At 53.8% G+C, this 17,510-nt stretch overlaps 1 protein-coding gene across 1 annotated transcript; it reads right to left on the bottom strand.

Annotated features, from left to right (window-relative positions):
* Nucleotides 1-10,493: 10,493 nt before the first annotated feature.
* On the bottom strand, nucleotides 10,494-17,203 carry TMEM276 (transmembrane protein 276). The gene is made up of 3 exons (XM_075270022.1): nucleotides 17,093-17,203; nucleotides 14,123-14,236; nucleotides 10,494-11,104 (listed from the first exon to the last, which is right to left on the bottom strand). Exons 2-3 carry the CDS (start codon nucleotides 14,210-14,212, stop codon nucleotides 10,619-10,621), a joined length of 576 nt encoding a protein of 191 aa, XP_075126123.1. The 5' UTR covers nucleotides 14,213-14,236; nucleotides 17,093-17,203; the 3' UTR covers nucleotides 10,494-10,618.
* Between the last annotated feature and the right edge of the window lie 307 nt (nucleotides 17,204-17,510).

Below are 17,510 nucleotides of genomic sequence, written 5' to 3'. Positions count from 1 at the left end.
ACCAAGGGATTAATATAATAATGTAAAGCACCATGGGATTAATATAATAATGTACAGCACCATGGGATTAATATAATAATGTACAGCACCATGGAATTAATATAATAATGTAAAGCACCATGGGATTAATATAATAATGTACAGCACCATGGGATTAATATAATAATGTACAGAGCACCATGGGATTACTATAATAATGTACAGAGCACCAAGGGATTAATATAATAATGTACGGCACCATGGAATTAATGGTGCTATATAAATAAACAATAATAATTCAAATAGTCCATAAAAACTTCTCAAAAGACATTGAGCAGGTGTAAAAATTCATGAAGACATACCAGACTTGAGGACATTAACAAAACATACCGACCCACTGACGCGTTTCAGGGCAGAGCCCCTTAGTCATGGCGCTATGACCTGCTCGATGTCTTGTGAGACGTTTCTATGGACTACGTGTTTCTTATTGCTCTGTCCTTACCGGAGGACGGTATCCGTGCACCATCGTTTGAGCATTGAGCTGTGGACTACCTGTATGTGCATACACTCACCTGTACCGCCCCTTCTACCTCCCCCACTACTCACCTGTATCGCTCCTCTACTCACCTGTACCTCCCCCACTACTCACCTTTACCAACCCCACTACTCACCTGTACCCCCCCCCCTCCCATGGGCTACAAGGAATTCTCAGTGCCCGCTCAGAAAAATAAGACCACCAAACATGGCCGCCACTCAGGAGGCATACTAATATGGTACAAGGAGGAGCTCAAAGAACACGTAAAAGCTACCAAACGTGGAACCAATCACATGGATAAAAATAAGCAGCTCCATCCTCAGCGGCCAGCAGGACATCTATCTCTGTGCAGTATATATGCCCCCACCAGGGTCTCCCTACCACGACCCCGACACTTACGAGGTCCTACAAAGGGAAGCCGTCCACTTTCAACCCAAAGGCAGAGTACTAATATGCGGAGACCTGAATGCAAGGACAGGCACAGAGATAGACTACCTGCCCCCAGACGACAACCCACATACGCACGGTAGTGAGATCCACCACCCAGAACCCACACAGACAAGAAGAAACAGCCAAGACGGAACGGTCAACAAGAGCGGGAGACAACTGCTGAACATGTGCCGAAGCCTAGGACTGTACATAATAAACGGACGTGTCACAGGCGACTGCAGAGGACGCTTCACACTAAACTCTCAGGTGGGCAACAGCGTGGTGGACTATGCCATTACAGACGCAGACCTGTCAGACATCGAAGACTTCACAATCGCACCTGACTCCCATCTATCAGACCACAACCAGATCCTACTATACATGAGAACCAGGAACAAAACACCCACACATGAGCCCCAACAGTCCGGCCTCTACAACCTACCAAGACATTTCAAATGGGCCAACCACCAGGCCATAGAATATACCAACGCAACCAACCAACCCGAAATCAAGACACTGCTCACAAACTTCCATACAAACACCTATCAGCCAGACCAACAGGGAGTCACCAGAGCTGTGAAGGATCTCAAGTACATCCTACAGACCACAGCAGAACTAGCAGGCCTGAAACGAACCAAACCAATAAGACAAACCAACAAACAGTCCCACAAATGGTTCGACAGCGACTGCAAAGCACTACGCCATACCCTAAGAACAGCCTCCAACCAAAAACACAGGGACCCCAACAACAAGGAGGTGAGGGAAGCCTACAGCAATCTATGCAAGCAATACAAGGGCACCCTCAGAGAGAAGAAACAGAGGGACCTCTCCCACAAAATACAGCAACTAGAGGACTCCCTCCAGGACAGCTCATTCTGGGAGACCTGGCACCACATGGGCACAAAGCCCAAGAAAAACTCTCTCCACATCCAAAATGGCAATATCTGGCTCAACTACTTCAGAGGTCTCTACAAAAACATCCCAGAAGAAGACCTAACTCCAGAACAGCAACAGATAATCACCAAATTGAGGGACATGGAGAAAGTCATCAAAGACTTCCAGAACCCTCTGGACTCACCAATCACCATAAAAGATATACAGGAAAGAATTGCCGTGCTGAAAGGCAAAAAGGCCAGTGGCCTCGACGGCATCCTACCAGAGATGATGAAATACAGCCCTCCAGCAATACACGCGGCACTGGCAAAGCTATTCACCCTCGTGCTCAATGCTGGACACTTCCCCGAAGACTGGAACAAAGGGCTCATAACCCCCATCTACAAGAATGGGGACCAATATGACCCCAACAACTACAGAGGGATCTGCGTCAGCAGCACGCTGGGGAAACGGTTCAACAGCATCATCAATAACAGAATCCTCACCTTCCTCACACAACACGGGGTCCTCAGCAAGAGCCAAGCAGGGTTCATGCCAAACCACCGCACCACAGACCATATCTACACCCTGCACAGCCTCATCAAGACGCACGTCCACAACACCAGAAGAGGCAAGATATTCGCCTGCTTCGTAGACTTTAAGAAGGCGTTCGACTCAGTATGGCACCCAGGCCTACTCCTAAAACTCCTAGAGAGTGGAATAGGAGGAAGAACGTACGACGTCATCAAGAGCTCCTACACCGGAAACCAGTGCAGTGTGAAGGTGAATGGGAAAAGGACAGCATACTTCCAACAGGCCCGAGGGGTCAGACAAGGCTGTAGCCTGAGCCCAACGCTCTTCAACATCTATATCAATGAACTGGCTACAGCCCTGGAGGCCTCACCAACCCCAGGCCTCACCCTGAACAATCGAGAGGTGAAGTTCCTGCTGTATGCCGATGACCTCCTACTCCTGGCCCCCACCGAGAAAGACCTCCAAGAAAGCCTGTCAGTGCTGGAAAAATTCAGCACCACATGGGCCCTACCCATCAACCAGAAGAAGACCAAAGTCATGGTATTTCAGAAGAAGGGCCACAATAAAGCCTCCACCACCCCACAATTCACACTGAACGGCTCCACACTGGAGAAAACCAACAGCTACACCTACCTGGGGCTGGAGCTCAGCCAATCAGGAAGCTTCAAAGCAGCAATAGAAACCCTGAAAGCAAAAGCCTGCAGAACCTTCTACGCCATCAGAAGACAACTGTACCACCTCAAACCACCGGTGAGGGTCTGGATGAAGATATTTGACGCTGTCATCTCCCCGATCCTTCTCTATGGCAGTGAGGTTTGGGGCCCAGCCACCTACCCAGACCAGTCAAAGTGGGATTCCAGCCCAACAGAGAACTTCCACCTGGAGTTCTGCAAATACCTGCTCCATGTCCATCGCAACACCTCCAACATGGCCTGCAGGGTAGAGCTAGGCAGACTCTCCCTATTGCTCACCATAAAGAAGAGGACGCTAGCTTTCCAGGCACACATCCAGGGGAGCAAGCCCGACTCCTACCACCACCAAGCCTGGCTGAATCACAGAGACCTGAGCAAACCAAACACCCCCCAACCAAGCATCAGCCAACCACCAAACCCCCCAACAGATGATAACCAAGGCCGAAATAAAGGTGACCACAGAGGCAAACAGAGAGCGGTACATTGAAGAATGGAGAAACGAAATAAATAACTCCAAGAAACTCACTGTGTACCAATCCCTACAAAGGGACTACACCATGGCCACCTACCTGGAGAGAATACGCCACCCCAAGCACAGACAGACCCTGAGCCGGTACAGACTGAGCGCCCACAACCTAGAGATAGAGACGGGGCGACACAGGCAGACGTACAAGCCACGGGAGAAGAGACTGTGCCAGCACTGTGACTAGGGGGCCCTAGAAGACGAGACCCACTTCCTGCTACACTGCACCAAATACTCAGCTGTGAGGGCCGTCTACTGCCAAAGACTCTCTGCCCACATCCCAGACTGGGAGAAGAAGAAACTCTACATCCTACTGGGAGAAGAAGAGGCCACTGTGGAGATCGCTGCCCAATACGTGTCCAGCTGTCACCAAACAACTGCAAAGGGACTACACCTGGAGAAAATACTCCTAGACCGGTGACAGTGACAAGGGGACGTCCTCTACATCTGGAGGAGTGTAAGTTTCACTGGCAACATAGAAGGGGATTCTTCACAGTAAGATCAGCGAGGTGATGGAGGTTATTACACCAGGAAGTGGTGATGGCGGATTCATTAAACAAGTTCATAGAGGGCCTGGATGCCTTTCTTGAAGAGAACAATATGACGGGTTATGGGTTCTAGATTTTAAGGACACGTTGATCCAGGGTTTTTATACTGACTGCCAGATTGGAGTCAGGAAGGAATTTTTCCCCCTGAAATGGGGCAATTGGCAGGAGCCTCATGGTTTTTTTTCGCCTTCCTCAGCATTAACACTGTAGGGGATTGTAGGGTTTTAGGTTGGACTTGATGGACTGATGTCTTCATCCAACCTCATCTATTATGTAACCACTTAACTATTTTAGATTACAAAACTAGAAGAACCAAAATCTCCTGGAAACGCGTCTGGTCCACGACCCAGTCAGGGGCTGTTGAAGGAGTAAAGGCCAGATGAAAAAAAGTCATGTCACCCCTGTACAGTAGAGCAGAAATCTCCACCTCATAGTGAAGACCAAACTGTCCAACAACTTGTGAATTCTGCAGCATCTGTGTCCTTAGTGAATATTGTAATAAAAATAATTCATGTATTCAGGTGAGGGGATCAATACTGTGGTAGGTGAGATAAATGGTGCGGTAGGTGAGGGGATCGGTGATGCGGTAGGTGAGGGGATCGGTGATGCGCTAGGGAAGCAGATCAATGGTGCGGTAGGTGAGGGAGACTTGGACATATTACCTAATCGATCTTCTCAGCTTTTCCATGGAGATAACTGGTTGGGTCCTCAGCACCGAGGTCTATGATAGTTTCCTGCACCTTGTAAGGAGTGAAAAGTTTCAAAGCGTCTTTTTGGGTTGTTGGCGAGACAGGGGTGAAGGGCAAGTGTTTGGTGAGGTGAAGGACAGAGCATGAGGTTTCGAGTATAAAGTGGAGGATGGCATATTCTCCACAGCACACCTGGAGTACTGCTGAAGAAAACGCGTCTGTGGGATGTTCGAGGGTTGTCGCTGTCTGGGGCGCTGCCTCATCCAGGGCAGTTGTAGGGGGTTTCGTTATAGTGACTGGTGGCCACAGTGGGAGAGATGAGGCAAAATGAAGGCCATGGAAAGTGGCGAGGTGAAGGTGTTAATGGAGTTCTTCTGATTGCGTTGCAGAGAAACGCAGACAGCAGTGAAATACAGATTCAGCCGAGGCGTCAGCCAGGATGGATGGGGCTAATTTAAGAATTGGAACAGATGAAGGATCTGGTCTTCAAATGTTCCACCAGCTGCCAGATCCTCAGCAATGGTCGCCTGATTTCTCTTTGGAGCTCCCACAACACCTGAATGGACATCACATGCCAAACACACCCAGCCAGGACAGAGATGGAAACACCAAAAGTGCAGAAAATACACCTGAAAACCTGTCCTGGGAGGGCGCCAGTGAGCATGGAGGAGGATTGGGAAAAATCCACCCAGGAGACTTGACCCAAAGTAGAACATACAGGAGGCAAAAGTGACCCACCAACCTCAACCGTCGGCCATCAAAGACCGGAGAGCAGTATCCAGAGGAGACGTCTCTGTGTCCTGACCTGGTGATGTGGGGGGTCTTACCATGTCCGGGCTTCCTGTCCCTCGAGGTGCCGGTGCAGTCATGGTGGTGATGTGTAAATTCAGTCTGAGCTAATGGATGACGTCAATTATCTTACTGTGGATTCTCCTCAGATCACGGACTAGAGCGGGGTGAGCAACCCATCCCATTTATCTCACAGCGGCCGCCCAAGAAGCAGTAACCTGATTGGTTGCTTTTGGATGATAAAAACTCCCCCCACAGTCATATATATATGTATACAAACATTCATCGATTTATTCTTATTTCTACAGTCTAATTATAATATTACAGCTCCAGGATCAGCCTCCAGAGCTGCGCTCACTATTCTGCAGTTGAGACTCTAATTGTGTAGGGATTAGATAATACTACTAAGAGCTGCTTATGTGATCACACAAGACAATGCTAGTTTATGGCTGGTGGGCGCCCCCTAGCTATAGATGAGGGGGCATGCGCGCACACATAGCAGTTGGCCATAAATGGGGGTTTTCCAGACTTATAAAACTGCTGACCTATCGGGTGGGGGCTGATGCCCAGGAACCCTGCAGATCAGATGTTTGCATTGAGGGCAGCGATCACAGCTGTGTGACATCACATTCCTGAGTGACATGGTCTGTTCAAAACTCAGAGGAGCTGCAGTTCCCAGTACAGCCACTATACAATGTGCGGCGCTCTACTTGGGTATCAGACCTCACCAATCTTCTATTCATGATCTATCCGATAGATCAAACTTACAAGCCTAGAAAACCCCTCTTACATCCCGATAATGCTTCAGTGTTCAGGGACTTATCTATTAAGTGAACCCTCCAGTCTGTGTGTCCCACTGCTACTTACACGGCCGTGACCTCACCAAGAAGACTTTCTGCTATGGTCAGAGTACGGTGCAGATACAGTGTGACTGTGAGCTATCCTGTTTATATACAGCGTGACACTGAGCTGTCCCGTTTATATACAGTGTGACTCTGAGCTGTCCTGTTTATATACAGCATTACTGTGAGCTGTCCCGTATACACAGTGTGACTGTGAGCTGTCCCGTTTATATACAGTGTGACTGTGAGCTGTCCCGTTTATATACAGCGTGACTGTGAGCTGTCCCGTTTATATACAGCGTGACTGTGAGCTGTCCCGTTTATATACAGCGTGACTGTGAGCTGTCCCGTTTATATACAGCGTGACTGTGAGCTGTCCCGTTTATATACAGCGTGACTGTGAGCTGTCCCGTTTATATACAGTGTGACTGTGAGCTGTCCCGTTTATATACAGCGTGACTCTGAGCTGTCCCGTTTATATACAGCGTGACTCTGAGCTGTCCCGTTTATATACAGCGTGACTGTGAGCTGTCCCGTTTATATACAGCGTGACTGTGAGCTGTCCCGTTTATATACAGCGTGACTCTGAGCTGTCCCGTTTATATACAGTGTGACTGTGAGCTGTCCCGTTTATATACAGCGTGACTGTGAGCTGTCCCGTTTATATACAGCGTGACTCTGAGCTGTCCCGTTTATATACAGCGTGACTGTGAGCTGTCCCGTTTATATACAGCGTGACTGTGAGCTGTCCCGTTTATATACAGTGTGACTGTGAGCTGTCCCGTTTATATACAGCATTACTGTGAGCTGTCCCGTTTATATACAGCGTGACTGTGAGCTGTCCCGTTTATATACAGCGTGACTGTGAGCTGTCCCGTTTATATACAGCGTGACTGTGAGCTGTCCTGTTTATATACAGCATTACTGTGAGCTATCCCGTTTATATACAGCGTGACTCTGAGCTGTCCCGTTTATATACAGCGTGACTGTGAGCTGTCCCGTTTATATACAGCGTGACTGTGAGCTGTCCCGTTTATATACAGCGTGACTGTGAGCTGTCCCGTTTATATACAGCGTGACTGTGAGCTGTCCCGTTTATATACAGTGTGACTGTGAGCTGTCCCGTTTATATACAGTGTGACTGTGAGCTGTCCCGTTTATATACAGCATTACTGTGAGCTGTCCCGTTGATATACAGTGCGACTCTGAGCTGTCCCGTTTATATACAGTGTGACTGAACTGTCCCGTTTATATACAGCATTACTGTGAGCTGTCCCGTTGATATACAGTGTGACTCTGAGCTGTCCCGTTTATATACAGCGTGACTCTGAGCTGTCCCGTTTATATACAGCATGACTGTGAGCTGTCCCGTTTATATACAGTGTGACTGTGAGCTGTCCTGTTTATATACAGCGTGACTCTGAGCTGTCCCATTTATATACAGTGTGACTGTGAGCTGTCCCGTTTATATACAGCATGACTGTGAGCTGTCCCGTTTATATACAGTGTGACTCTGAGCTGTCCTGTTTATATACAGTGTGACTCTGAGCTGTCCCGTTTATATACAGTGTGACTCTGAGCTGTCCCCTTTATATACAGCGTGATTGTGAGCTGTCCCGTTTATATAGTGTGACTGTGAGCTGTCCCGTTTATATACAGTGTGACTGTGAGCTGTCCCGTTTATATAGTGTGACTGTGAGCTGTCCTGTTTATATACAGCATGACTCTGAGCTGTCCCGTTTATATACAGCGTGACTGTGAGCTGTCCCGTTTATATACAGTGTGACTCTGAGCAGTCCTGTTTATATACAGTGTGACTCTGAGCTGTCCCGTTTATATACAGTGTGACTCTGAGCTGCCCTGTTTATATACAGCGTGACTGTGAGCTGTCCCGTTTATATACAGTGTGACTCTGAGCTGTCCCGTTTATATACAGCATGACTGTGAGCTGTCCCGTTTATATACAGTGTGACTCTGAGCTGCCCTGTTTATATACAGCGTGACTGTGAGCTGTCCCGTTTATATACAGTGTGACTCTGAGCTGTCCCGTTTATATACAGTGTGACTCTGAGCTGTCCTGTTTATATACAGTGTGACTCTGAGCTGTCCCGTTTATATACAGTGTGACTCTGAGCTGCCCTGTTTATATACAGCATGACTCTGAGCTGTCCCGTTTATATACAGTGTGACTCTGAGCAGTCCTGTTTATATACAGTGTGACTCTGAGCTGTCCCGTTTATATACAGTGTGACTCTGAGCTGCCCTGTTTATATACAGTGTGACTGTGAGCTGTCCCGTTTATATACAGCGTGATTGTGAGCTGTCCCGTTTATATACAGCATGACTGTGAGTTGTCCCGTTTATATACAGCGTGACTGTGAGCTGTCCCGTTTATATACAGTGTGACTGTGAGCTGTCCTGTTTATATACAGCATGACTCTGAGCTGTCCCGTTTATATACAGTGTGACTGTGAGCTGTCCTGTTTATATACAGCATGACTCTGAGCTGTCCCGTTTATATACAGTGTGACTGTGAGCTGTCCTGTTAATATACAGCGTGACTCTGAGCTGTCCTGTTTATATACAGCGTGACTCTGAGCTGTCCCGTTTATATACAGCATGACTGTGAGCTGTCCCGTTTATATACAGCATTACTGTGAGCTGTCCCGTTTATATACAGCATGACTGTGAGCTGTCCCGTTTATATACAGTGTGACTGTGAGCTGTCCCGTTTATATACAGCACTAACTGGTACCCACGACTTCGTCTGCGGTGATTGTAGTAGTGGGTATATACAGGCGGGGGTAAGGTTTTCGTACTGTGTATAAGGGGGATATGAGATGTAACTTTGTATCTTGTTTTTGCTGTAATTCTGAGAATACGTGAGACTTTTGTGTTGAAGCTAATTTGTATTTCAGCCGCTATACGGTGTTCTGAGAGACTGTACATAGTATTACCAGTGAATATACCTCAATATATGACATTGTATGCTTTGTTATTTTCTGCCAGTAGTGTGTTGACATTTTTTTGTTAGTTGCCATATTCTGACAGCAGTCACTTTTTTATTTGTCTGTGTCGGGGGTTGTGTTTTTTTGCGGGGCCGGGTGTAGTGTTTAGTTGTTGCATTTTCGGGAATTGTTAATGGTTAGATCACTTTTGATTGATATTTGTATGATGATGAAAACAGTGAAAAAACAGCGGTTTTGGACTTTTCAGTATGTTTGCCGCTATGGCGTTAAGCATCCAGGCAAAATATTTGTATAGCTTTGTAGAGCGGGCGATTTCGGACGCGGGGATACCTAACATGTATGTGTTTCACAGTATTTAACTACTTTTATATGTGTTCTAGGGAAAGGGGGGGTGATTTGAATTTGTAATACTTTTTATTTTATTTCCCATTTTTTTTGTTTTTGCATTTATTAGACCGCCTAGGGGTATTGACATGGGTGGGGGGTGTCGCGGATTGTCAGAACGGTGGGGGTCGGCAAACATGGCTGCTCCGGAGCGTTAAAGAGAGCCTTCTGGAGTATCGCTAAGGTGAGGGGCAAAGTGGTAAAGTATATGTGATTGTGTGGGGTTAGGGGCGAGGCTGTAGAGGGCAATAGGAATTTTGTGGCTTGCTATGGTCCAAACTGTGTGAGATTGTAGAGATGATGGTGTGAGTTTGGGTTTTGTGGGGGTCCTGGCACAAACGTATGTGTGCTATTGTGATGAAAAGTAGCCTATTGTGCAATCGAGTGTAGTAACTATGTTTGTGGAAACTTTCAGCCAAATCGGTCAAGCGGGTTTTGCGTGATTGACTAACAAACATCCAAACACATGACTCTGAGCAGTCCCGTTTATATACAGCGTGACTGTCCCGTTTACAAGCAGTGTGGCTGTGAGCTGTCCCAGGGAGAGATGTCTTACTGTGACCAGCACGAACTGAACGTTAGTATGGCTGATAGAAAGCAGGAGGAGACCACAGAGCATCCAGAGCTGACCTCATAAGTCGTGGCCTTGAACGCTTTCCCTTGGTGATCGGAACGCCTATAAACGCTGTAAACCTGCAGCACCCCATGACCCAGCACCCCCCACCCAGCTCCACTTCTTTTTAGTATGCCAATTCTGTTTACTAATCCTTTATCCTGCAGTCCCGGGAGGCCGGCTCCACATGTGACGTGTCCCTTGCTGCCCAAGGACCACTCAGGTCAGTTCATGAGAAGTCCTCAGCGCCATCTGAAAGGCCAGGAACGCCGTGCCCAGCACACAGTCTGCAGCAACCTCTGTAGAGAATGGAGTCACTCTTCCGGCATCCATAAAGCAGAGAACGCCCCACAGGCCCAGGGCCAGGCTGCCCAGCAGTCCATACCTGCTCATGGTGAACACAGAGATGACTAGGATGCTGAGGGAGGCTCCAGCGTTCATCAGGTGAGTGGCTACAAGCCTGGTGTCAGGGCTCAGCTGCTGGTAGGTGGTGGCCAGGAGCAGGGCACACACCAGTGTGAGGTTGGCAGTAAAATGGTCACCGTTCAGCCAGAAGAAGGAGAAGACCAGAAGGGGCAATCCAATAATGTTGGAGATCCATAAACCGCTACTGTCTACTGAGTGTCCGGGAAACAAAAGACACACAATGCTGAAGAGGGCGGCCAGGCCATGGAGAAGGAAACCAGCAGATGCCCCTCTGTGCACCTGAGGAGAGAAGCCAAACATACTCACACAGCGCCCTCAGCTATGGTGGACCAAATCTTATCATAACGAGGAATAATACCGTAGCAAGAAATAATATATATACAGCAAGGAGGACGGGGCCGAGCTATGGAGTGCAGGGAGATCAGACAGAAGTCAGGAGGACGGGGCCGGTGTATGGAGTGCAGGGAGATCAGACAGAAGTCAGGAGGACGGGGCCGGTGTATGGAGTGCAGGGAGGAGATCAGACAGAAGTCAGGAGGACGGGGCCAGTGTATGGAGTGCAGGGAGGAGATCAGACAGAAGTCAGGAGGACGGGGCCAGTGTATGGAGTGCAGGGAGGAGATCAGACAGAAGTCAGGAGGACGGGGCCGGTGTATGGAGTGCAGGGAGGAGATCAGACAGAAGTCAGGAGGACGGGGCCAGTGTATGGAGTGCAGGGAGGAGATCAGACAGAAGTCAGGAGGACGGGGCCAGTGTATGGAGTGCGGGGAGGGGATCAGACAGAAGTCAGGAGGACGGGGCCGGTGTATGGAGTGCACGGAGATCAGACAGAAGTCAGGAGGACGGGGCCGGTGTATGGAGTGCAGGGAGGAGATCAGACAGAAGTCAGGAGGACGGGGCCAGTGTATGGAGTGCAGGGAGGAGATCAGACAGAAGTCAGGAGGACGGGGCCAGTGTATGGAGTGCAGGGAGGAGATCAGACAGAAGTCAGGAGGACGGGGCCGGTGTATGGAGTGCAGGGAGGAGATCAGACAGAAGTCAGGAGGACGGGGCCAGTGTATGGAGTGCAGGGAGGAGATCAGACAGAAGTCAGGAGGACGGGGCCAGTGTATGGAGTGCGGGGAGGGGATCAGACAGAAGTCAGGAGGACGGGGCCGGTGTATGGAGTGCACGGAGATCAGACAGAAGTCAGGAGGACGGGGCCGGTGTATGGAGTGCAGGGAGGAGATCAGACAGAAGTCAGGAGGACGGGGCCAGTGTATGGAGTGCAGGGAGATCAGACAGAAGTCAGGAGGACGGGGCCGGTGTATGGAGTGCACGGAGATCAGACAGAAGTCAGGAGGACGGGGCCAGTGTATGGAGTGCGGGGAGGGGATCAGACAGAAGTCAGGAGGACGGGGCCGGTGTATGGAGTGCAGGGAGATCAGACAGAAGTCAGGAGGACGGGGCCGGTGTATGGAGTGCACGGAGATCAGACAGAAGGCAGGAGGACGGGGCCGGTGTATGGAGTGCAGGGAGGAGATCAGACAGAAGTCAGGAGGACGGGGCCGGTGTATGGAGTGCGGGGAGATTAGACAGAAGTCAGGAGGACGGGGCCGGTGTATGAGGTGCAGGGAGGAGATCAGACAGAAGTCAGGAGGTCGGGGCCGGTGTATGGAGTGCAGGGAGATCAGACAGAAGTCAGGAGGACGGGGCCGGTGTATGGAGTGCAGGGAGGAGATCAGACAGGAGTCAGGAGGACGGGCCGGTGTATGGAGTGCAGGGAGGAGATCAGACAGAAGTCAGGAGGACGGGGCCGGTGTATGGAGTGCAGGGAGGAGATCAGACAGAAGTCAGGAGGACGGGGCCGGTGTATGGAGTGCAGGGAGGAGATCAGACAGGAGTCAGGAGGACGGGGCCGGTGTATGGAGTGCAGGGAGGAGATCAGACAGAAGTCAGGAGGACGGGGCCGAGCTATGGAGTAGGGAGATCAGACAGAAGTCAGGAGGACGGGGCCGGTGTATGGAGTGCAGGGAGGAGATCAGACAGAAGTCAGGAGGACGGGGCCGGTGTATGGAGTGCAGGGAGGAGATCAGACAGAAGTCAGGAGGACGGGGCCGGTGTATGGAGTGCAGGGAGGAGATCAGACAGAAGTCAGGAGGACGGGGCCGGTGTATGGAGTGCAGGGAGGAGATCAGACAGAAGTCAGGAGGACGGGGCCGGTGTATGGAGTGCAGGGAGATCAGACAGAAGTCAGGAGGACGGGGCCGGTGTATGGAGTGCAGGGAGGAGATCAGACAGAAGTCAGGAGGACGGGGCCGGTGTATGGAGTGCAGGGAGGAGATCAGACAGAAGTCAGGAGGACGGGGACGGTGTATGGAGTGCAGGGAGGAGATCAGACAGAAGTCAGGAGGACGGGGCCGGTGTATGGAGTGCAGGGAGATCAGACAGAAGTCAGGAGGACGAGGCCGGTGTATGGAGTACAGGGAGGAGATCAGACAGAAGTCAGGAGGACGGGGCCGGTGTATGGAGTGCAGGGAGGAGATCAGACAGAAGTCAGGAGGACGGGGCCGGTGTATGGAGTGCAGGGAGATCAGACAGAAGTCAGGAGGACGGGGCCGGTGTATGGAGTGCAGGGAGGAGATCAGACAGGAGTCAGGAGGACGGGGCCGGTGTATGGAGTGCAGGGAGGAGATCAGACAGGAGTCAGGAGGACGGGGCCGGTGTATGGAGTGTAGGGAGATCAGACAGAAGTCAGGAGGACGGGGCCGGTGTATGGAGTGCAGGGAGGAGGAGATCAGACAGAAGTCAGGAGGACGGGGCCGGTGTATGGAGTGCAGGGAGATCAGACAGAAGTCAGGAGGACGGGGCCGGTGTATGGAGTGCAGGGAGATCAGACAGAAGTCAGGAGGACGGGGCCGGTGTATGGAGTGCAGGGAGGAGATCAGACAGAAGTCAGGAGGACGGGGCCGGTGTATGGAGTGCGGGGAGGAGATCAGACAGGAGTCTCCCTACAACAAAGACCCAGTCACATATCGGAGTCTGGAGTGATTTATTACTTACATAGATCGGGCCTCTGGAGATCGGGGATCAGAGGCCACACTGCCGGTCACAATCCTATGTAGGTGACAGAATGTGGCCCCTGCCATAAGCTTGGACTATAACAGAAAGGGCCCCATGAATCAAGAGAGAGGGGCCAATCACAGCTTTAATTAGCTCCATAGGCCACTTAGCACTTCTTGTAACTTTTAACCAACTTCATTGGCACTATCCTGCAGAACAGCGACATGGCGGGTCACAGCAGCAATAGAAACACACCTGAAGAGTGCGGAGCGCCGAGAAGTGAGAGACCGCACATAAGGAGGAGCGAGACAGCAGGAGAGTCACGTCAGTGCGAGGGGAGAACATCCTGGGGAGCGAGGGATCAGACACCTACGAGAGACAATCAACCATTAACATCGCACCCCCAAAACACAGGACACGTCACCTCCCCCCCCCCGACACATCACCCCCCCCCCAGCACAGGACACATCACCTCCCCCCCCCCCCAACACAGGACACGTCACCTCCCCCCCCCCCAGCACAGGACACGTCACCTCCCCCCCCCCCCCAACACAGGACACGTCACCTCCCCCCCCCCCCAACACAGGACACGTCACCTCCCCCCCCCAACACAGGACACGTCACCTCCCCCCCCCCAACACAGGACACGTCACCTGCCCCCCCCCCAACACAGGACACGTCACCTCCCCCCCCCCCCCAACACAGGACACGTCACCTCCCCCCCCCCCCAACACAGGACACGTCACCTCCCCCCCCCCCCAACACAGGACACGTCACCTCCCCCCCCCGACACATCACCCCCCCCAGCACAGGACACATCACCTCCCCCCCCCCCCAACACAGGACACGTCACCTCCCCCCCCCCCCCAGCACAGGACACGTCACCTCCCCCCCCCCAACACAGGACACGTCACTTCCCCCCCCCCCAAAACCCAGGACACGTCACCTCCCCCCCCCAACACAGGACACGTCACCTCCCCCCCCCCCAACACAGGACACGTCACCTCCCCCCCCCAACACAGACACGTCACCTCCCCCCCCCAACACAGGACACGTCACCTCCCCCCCCCCCAACACAGGACACGTCACCTCCCCCCCCCCCCAACACAGGACACGTCACCTCCCCCCCCCCAACACAGGACACGTCACCTCCCCCCCCCCCCAACACAGGACACGTCACCTCCCCCCCCCCCAACACAGGACACGTCACCTCCCCCCCCCCCAACACAGGACACGTCACCTCCCCCCCCCCCAACACAGGACACGTCACCTCCCCCCCTCCCCAACACAGGACACGTCACCCCCCCCCCCAACACAGGACACGTCACCTCCCCCCCCCCCCAACACGTCACCTCCCCCCCCCCAACACGTCACCTCCCCCCCACCCAACACAGGACACGTCACCTCCCCCCCCTCCCCAACACAGGACACGTCACCCCCCCCCCCAACACAGGACACGTCACCTCCCCCCCCCAACACGTCACCCCCCCCCCCCCAACACAGGACACGTCACCTCCCCCCCCCCCAACACAGGACACGTCACCTCCCCCCCCCCCAACACACGTCACCTCCCCCCCCCCCCCAGGACACGTCACCTCCCCCCCCCCAGGACACGTCACCTCCCCCCCCCCCCAGGACACGTCACCTCCCCCCCCCCCAGGACACGTCACCTCCCCCCCAGGACACGTCACCTCCCCCCCCCCAGGACACGTCACCTCCCCCCCTTCCCCCAGGACACGTCACCTCCCCCCCCCCCCCAGGACACGTCACCTCCCCCCCCCCCCCCAGGACACGTCACCTCCCCCCCGGGACACGTCACCCCCCCCCCCCCCCCCGGGACACGTCACCTCCCCCCCCCCCCCGGGACACGTCACCTCCCCCCCCCCCCCCCGGGACACCTCCCCCCCCCCGGGACACGTCACCCCCCCCCCAGGACACGTCACCTCCCCCCCCCCCCAGGACACGTCACCTCCCCCCCCCCCAGGACACGTCACCTCCCCCCCCCCCCCCCCCAGGACACGTCACCTCCCCCCCCCCCCCAGGACACGTCACCTCCCCCCCTTCCCCCAGGACACGTCACCCCCCCCCCCCCCCCCCGGGACACGTCACCCCCCCCCCCCCCGGGACACGTCACCTCCCCCCCCCCGGGACACGTCACCTCCCCCCCCCCCCCCCCGGACACGTCAACCCCCCCCAGGACACGTCACCCCCCCCCCCAGGACACGTCACCCCCCCCCCCCCCCAGGACACGTCACCTCCCCCCCCCCCCCAGGACACGTCACCTCCCCCCCCCCCCCCCAGGACACATCACCTCCCCCCCCCCCAGGACACATCACCTCCCCCCCCCCCCAGGACACATCACCTCCCCCCCCCCCAGGACACATCACCTCCCCCCCCCCCCAGGACACATCACCTCCCCCCCCCCCCCCAGGACACATCACCTCCCCCCCCCCCCCCCCCCCAGGACACATCACCTCCCCCCCCCCCCCCCCCCAGGACACATCACCTCCCCCCCCCCCCCCCCCAGGACACATCACCTCCCCCCCCCCCCCCAGGACACATCACCTCCCCCCCCCCCCCAGGACACATCACCTCCCCCCCCCCCCCCAGGACACATCACCCCCCTCCCCCCCCAACACAGGACACATCACCCCCCTCCCCCCCCAACACAGGACACATCACCTCCCTCCCCCCCCCCCAACACAGGACACATCACCTCCCTCCCCCCCCCCCAACACAGGACACATCACCTCCCCCCCCCCCCCCAGGACACATCACCTCCCCCCCCCCCAGGACACATCACCTCCCCCCCCCCCAGGACACATCACCCCCCCCCCCCCCCCAGGACACATCACCCCCCCCCCCCCCAGGACACATCACCCCCCCCCCCCCAGGACACATCACCTCCCCCCCAGCACAGGACACATCACCTCCCCCCAATGTAGAAAACATGACAGTACATCATGATATGAGATCACAGAGCCCCTCCAGCAGTGATACATGACCTCATCACACCCCCTCCAGCAGTGATACATGATGTCATCACCCCCCCTCCACCAGTGATACATGACGTCATCACCCCCCCTCCACCAGTGATACATGATGTCATCACCCCCCTCTACCGGTGATACATGATGTCATCACCCCCCTCCACCAGTGATACATGACGTCATCACCCCCCCTCCACCAGTGATACATGACGTCATCACCCCCCCTCTCTCACACACCCGCCCGGACAGATGGATCCCCGCTACAAGGCTCAGTCCCGGATTTGAATCCCCCGCGTCAGAGGATCAGTATCGGCTTCCTCCGGTGCCCGGATCTCAGACATATCACCCGGACATCACGGGGATCAAGGAAGAAGCCCCGGAGGCCGTCAGCACCGACTACGCGGAGAAGTACCGAGGTGAGACGGGCCCCGCCCCCTGACGTCACCGCTTCACTACAACATCCCGGCATGCCGTGCGGAGAGAGTGGCGGGAAAAGCGAGGAGAGCAGGGGGTGTAATATGCAGAGGAGGGGGTGTAATATAATATACAGAGGAGGAGGTGTAATATACAGAGGAGGAGGTGTAATATAATATACAGAGGAGGAGGTGTAATATACAGAGGAGGGGGTGTAATATAATATACAGAGGAGGAGG

The sequence above is a fragment of the Leptodactylus fuscus genome, chromosome 4, assembly GCF_031893055.1.
Source record: "Leptodactylus fuscus isolate aLepFus1 chromosome 4, aLepFus1.hap2, whole genome shotgun sequence".
Lineage (NCBI taxonomy): Eukaryota > Metazoa > Chordata > Amphibia > Anura > Leptodactylidae > Leptodactylus > Leptodactylus fuscus.
Note: the sequence above shows the minus strand (reverse complement) of the source record. Positions and strands in the feature narration are given on the sequence as shown.

What these genes read in the sequence shown, in the direction of transcription:
- TMEM276 (XM_075270022.1), bottom strand. Translation starts at nt 14,212, where the DNA reads ATGTTCTCCCCTCGCACTGACGTGACTCTCCTGCTGTCTCGCTCCTCC. An exon ending in CGGCGCTCCGCACTCTTCAG is followed by an intron (nt 11,105 to 14,122) that starts GTGTGTTTCTAT and finishes TTCTCTCCTCAG; the next exon opens with GTGCACAGAGGGGCATCTGC.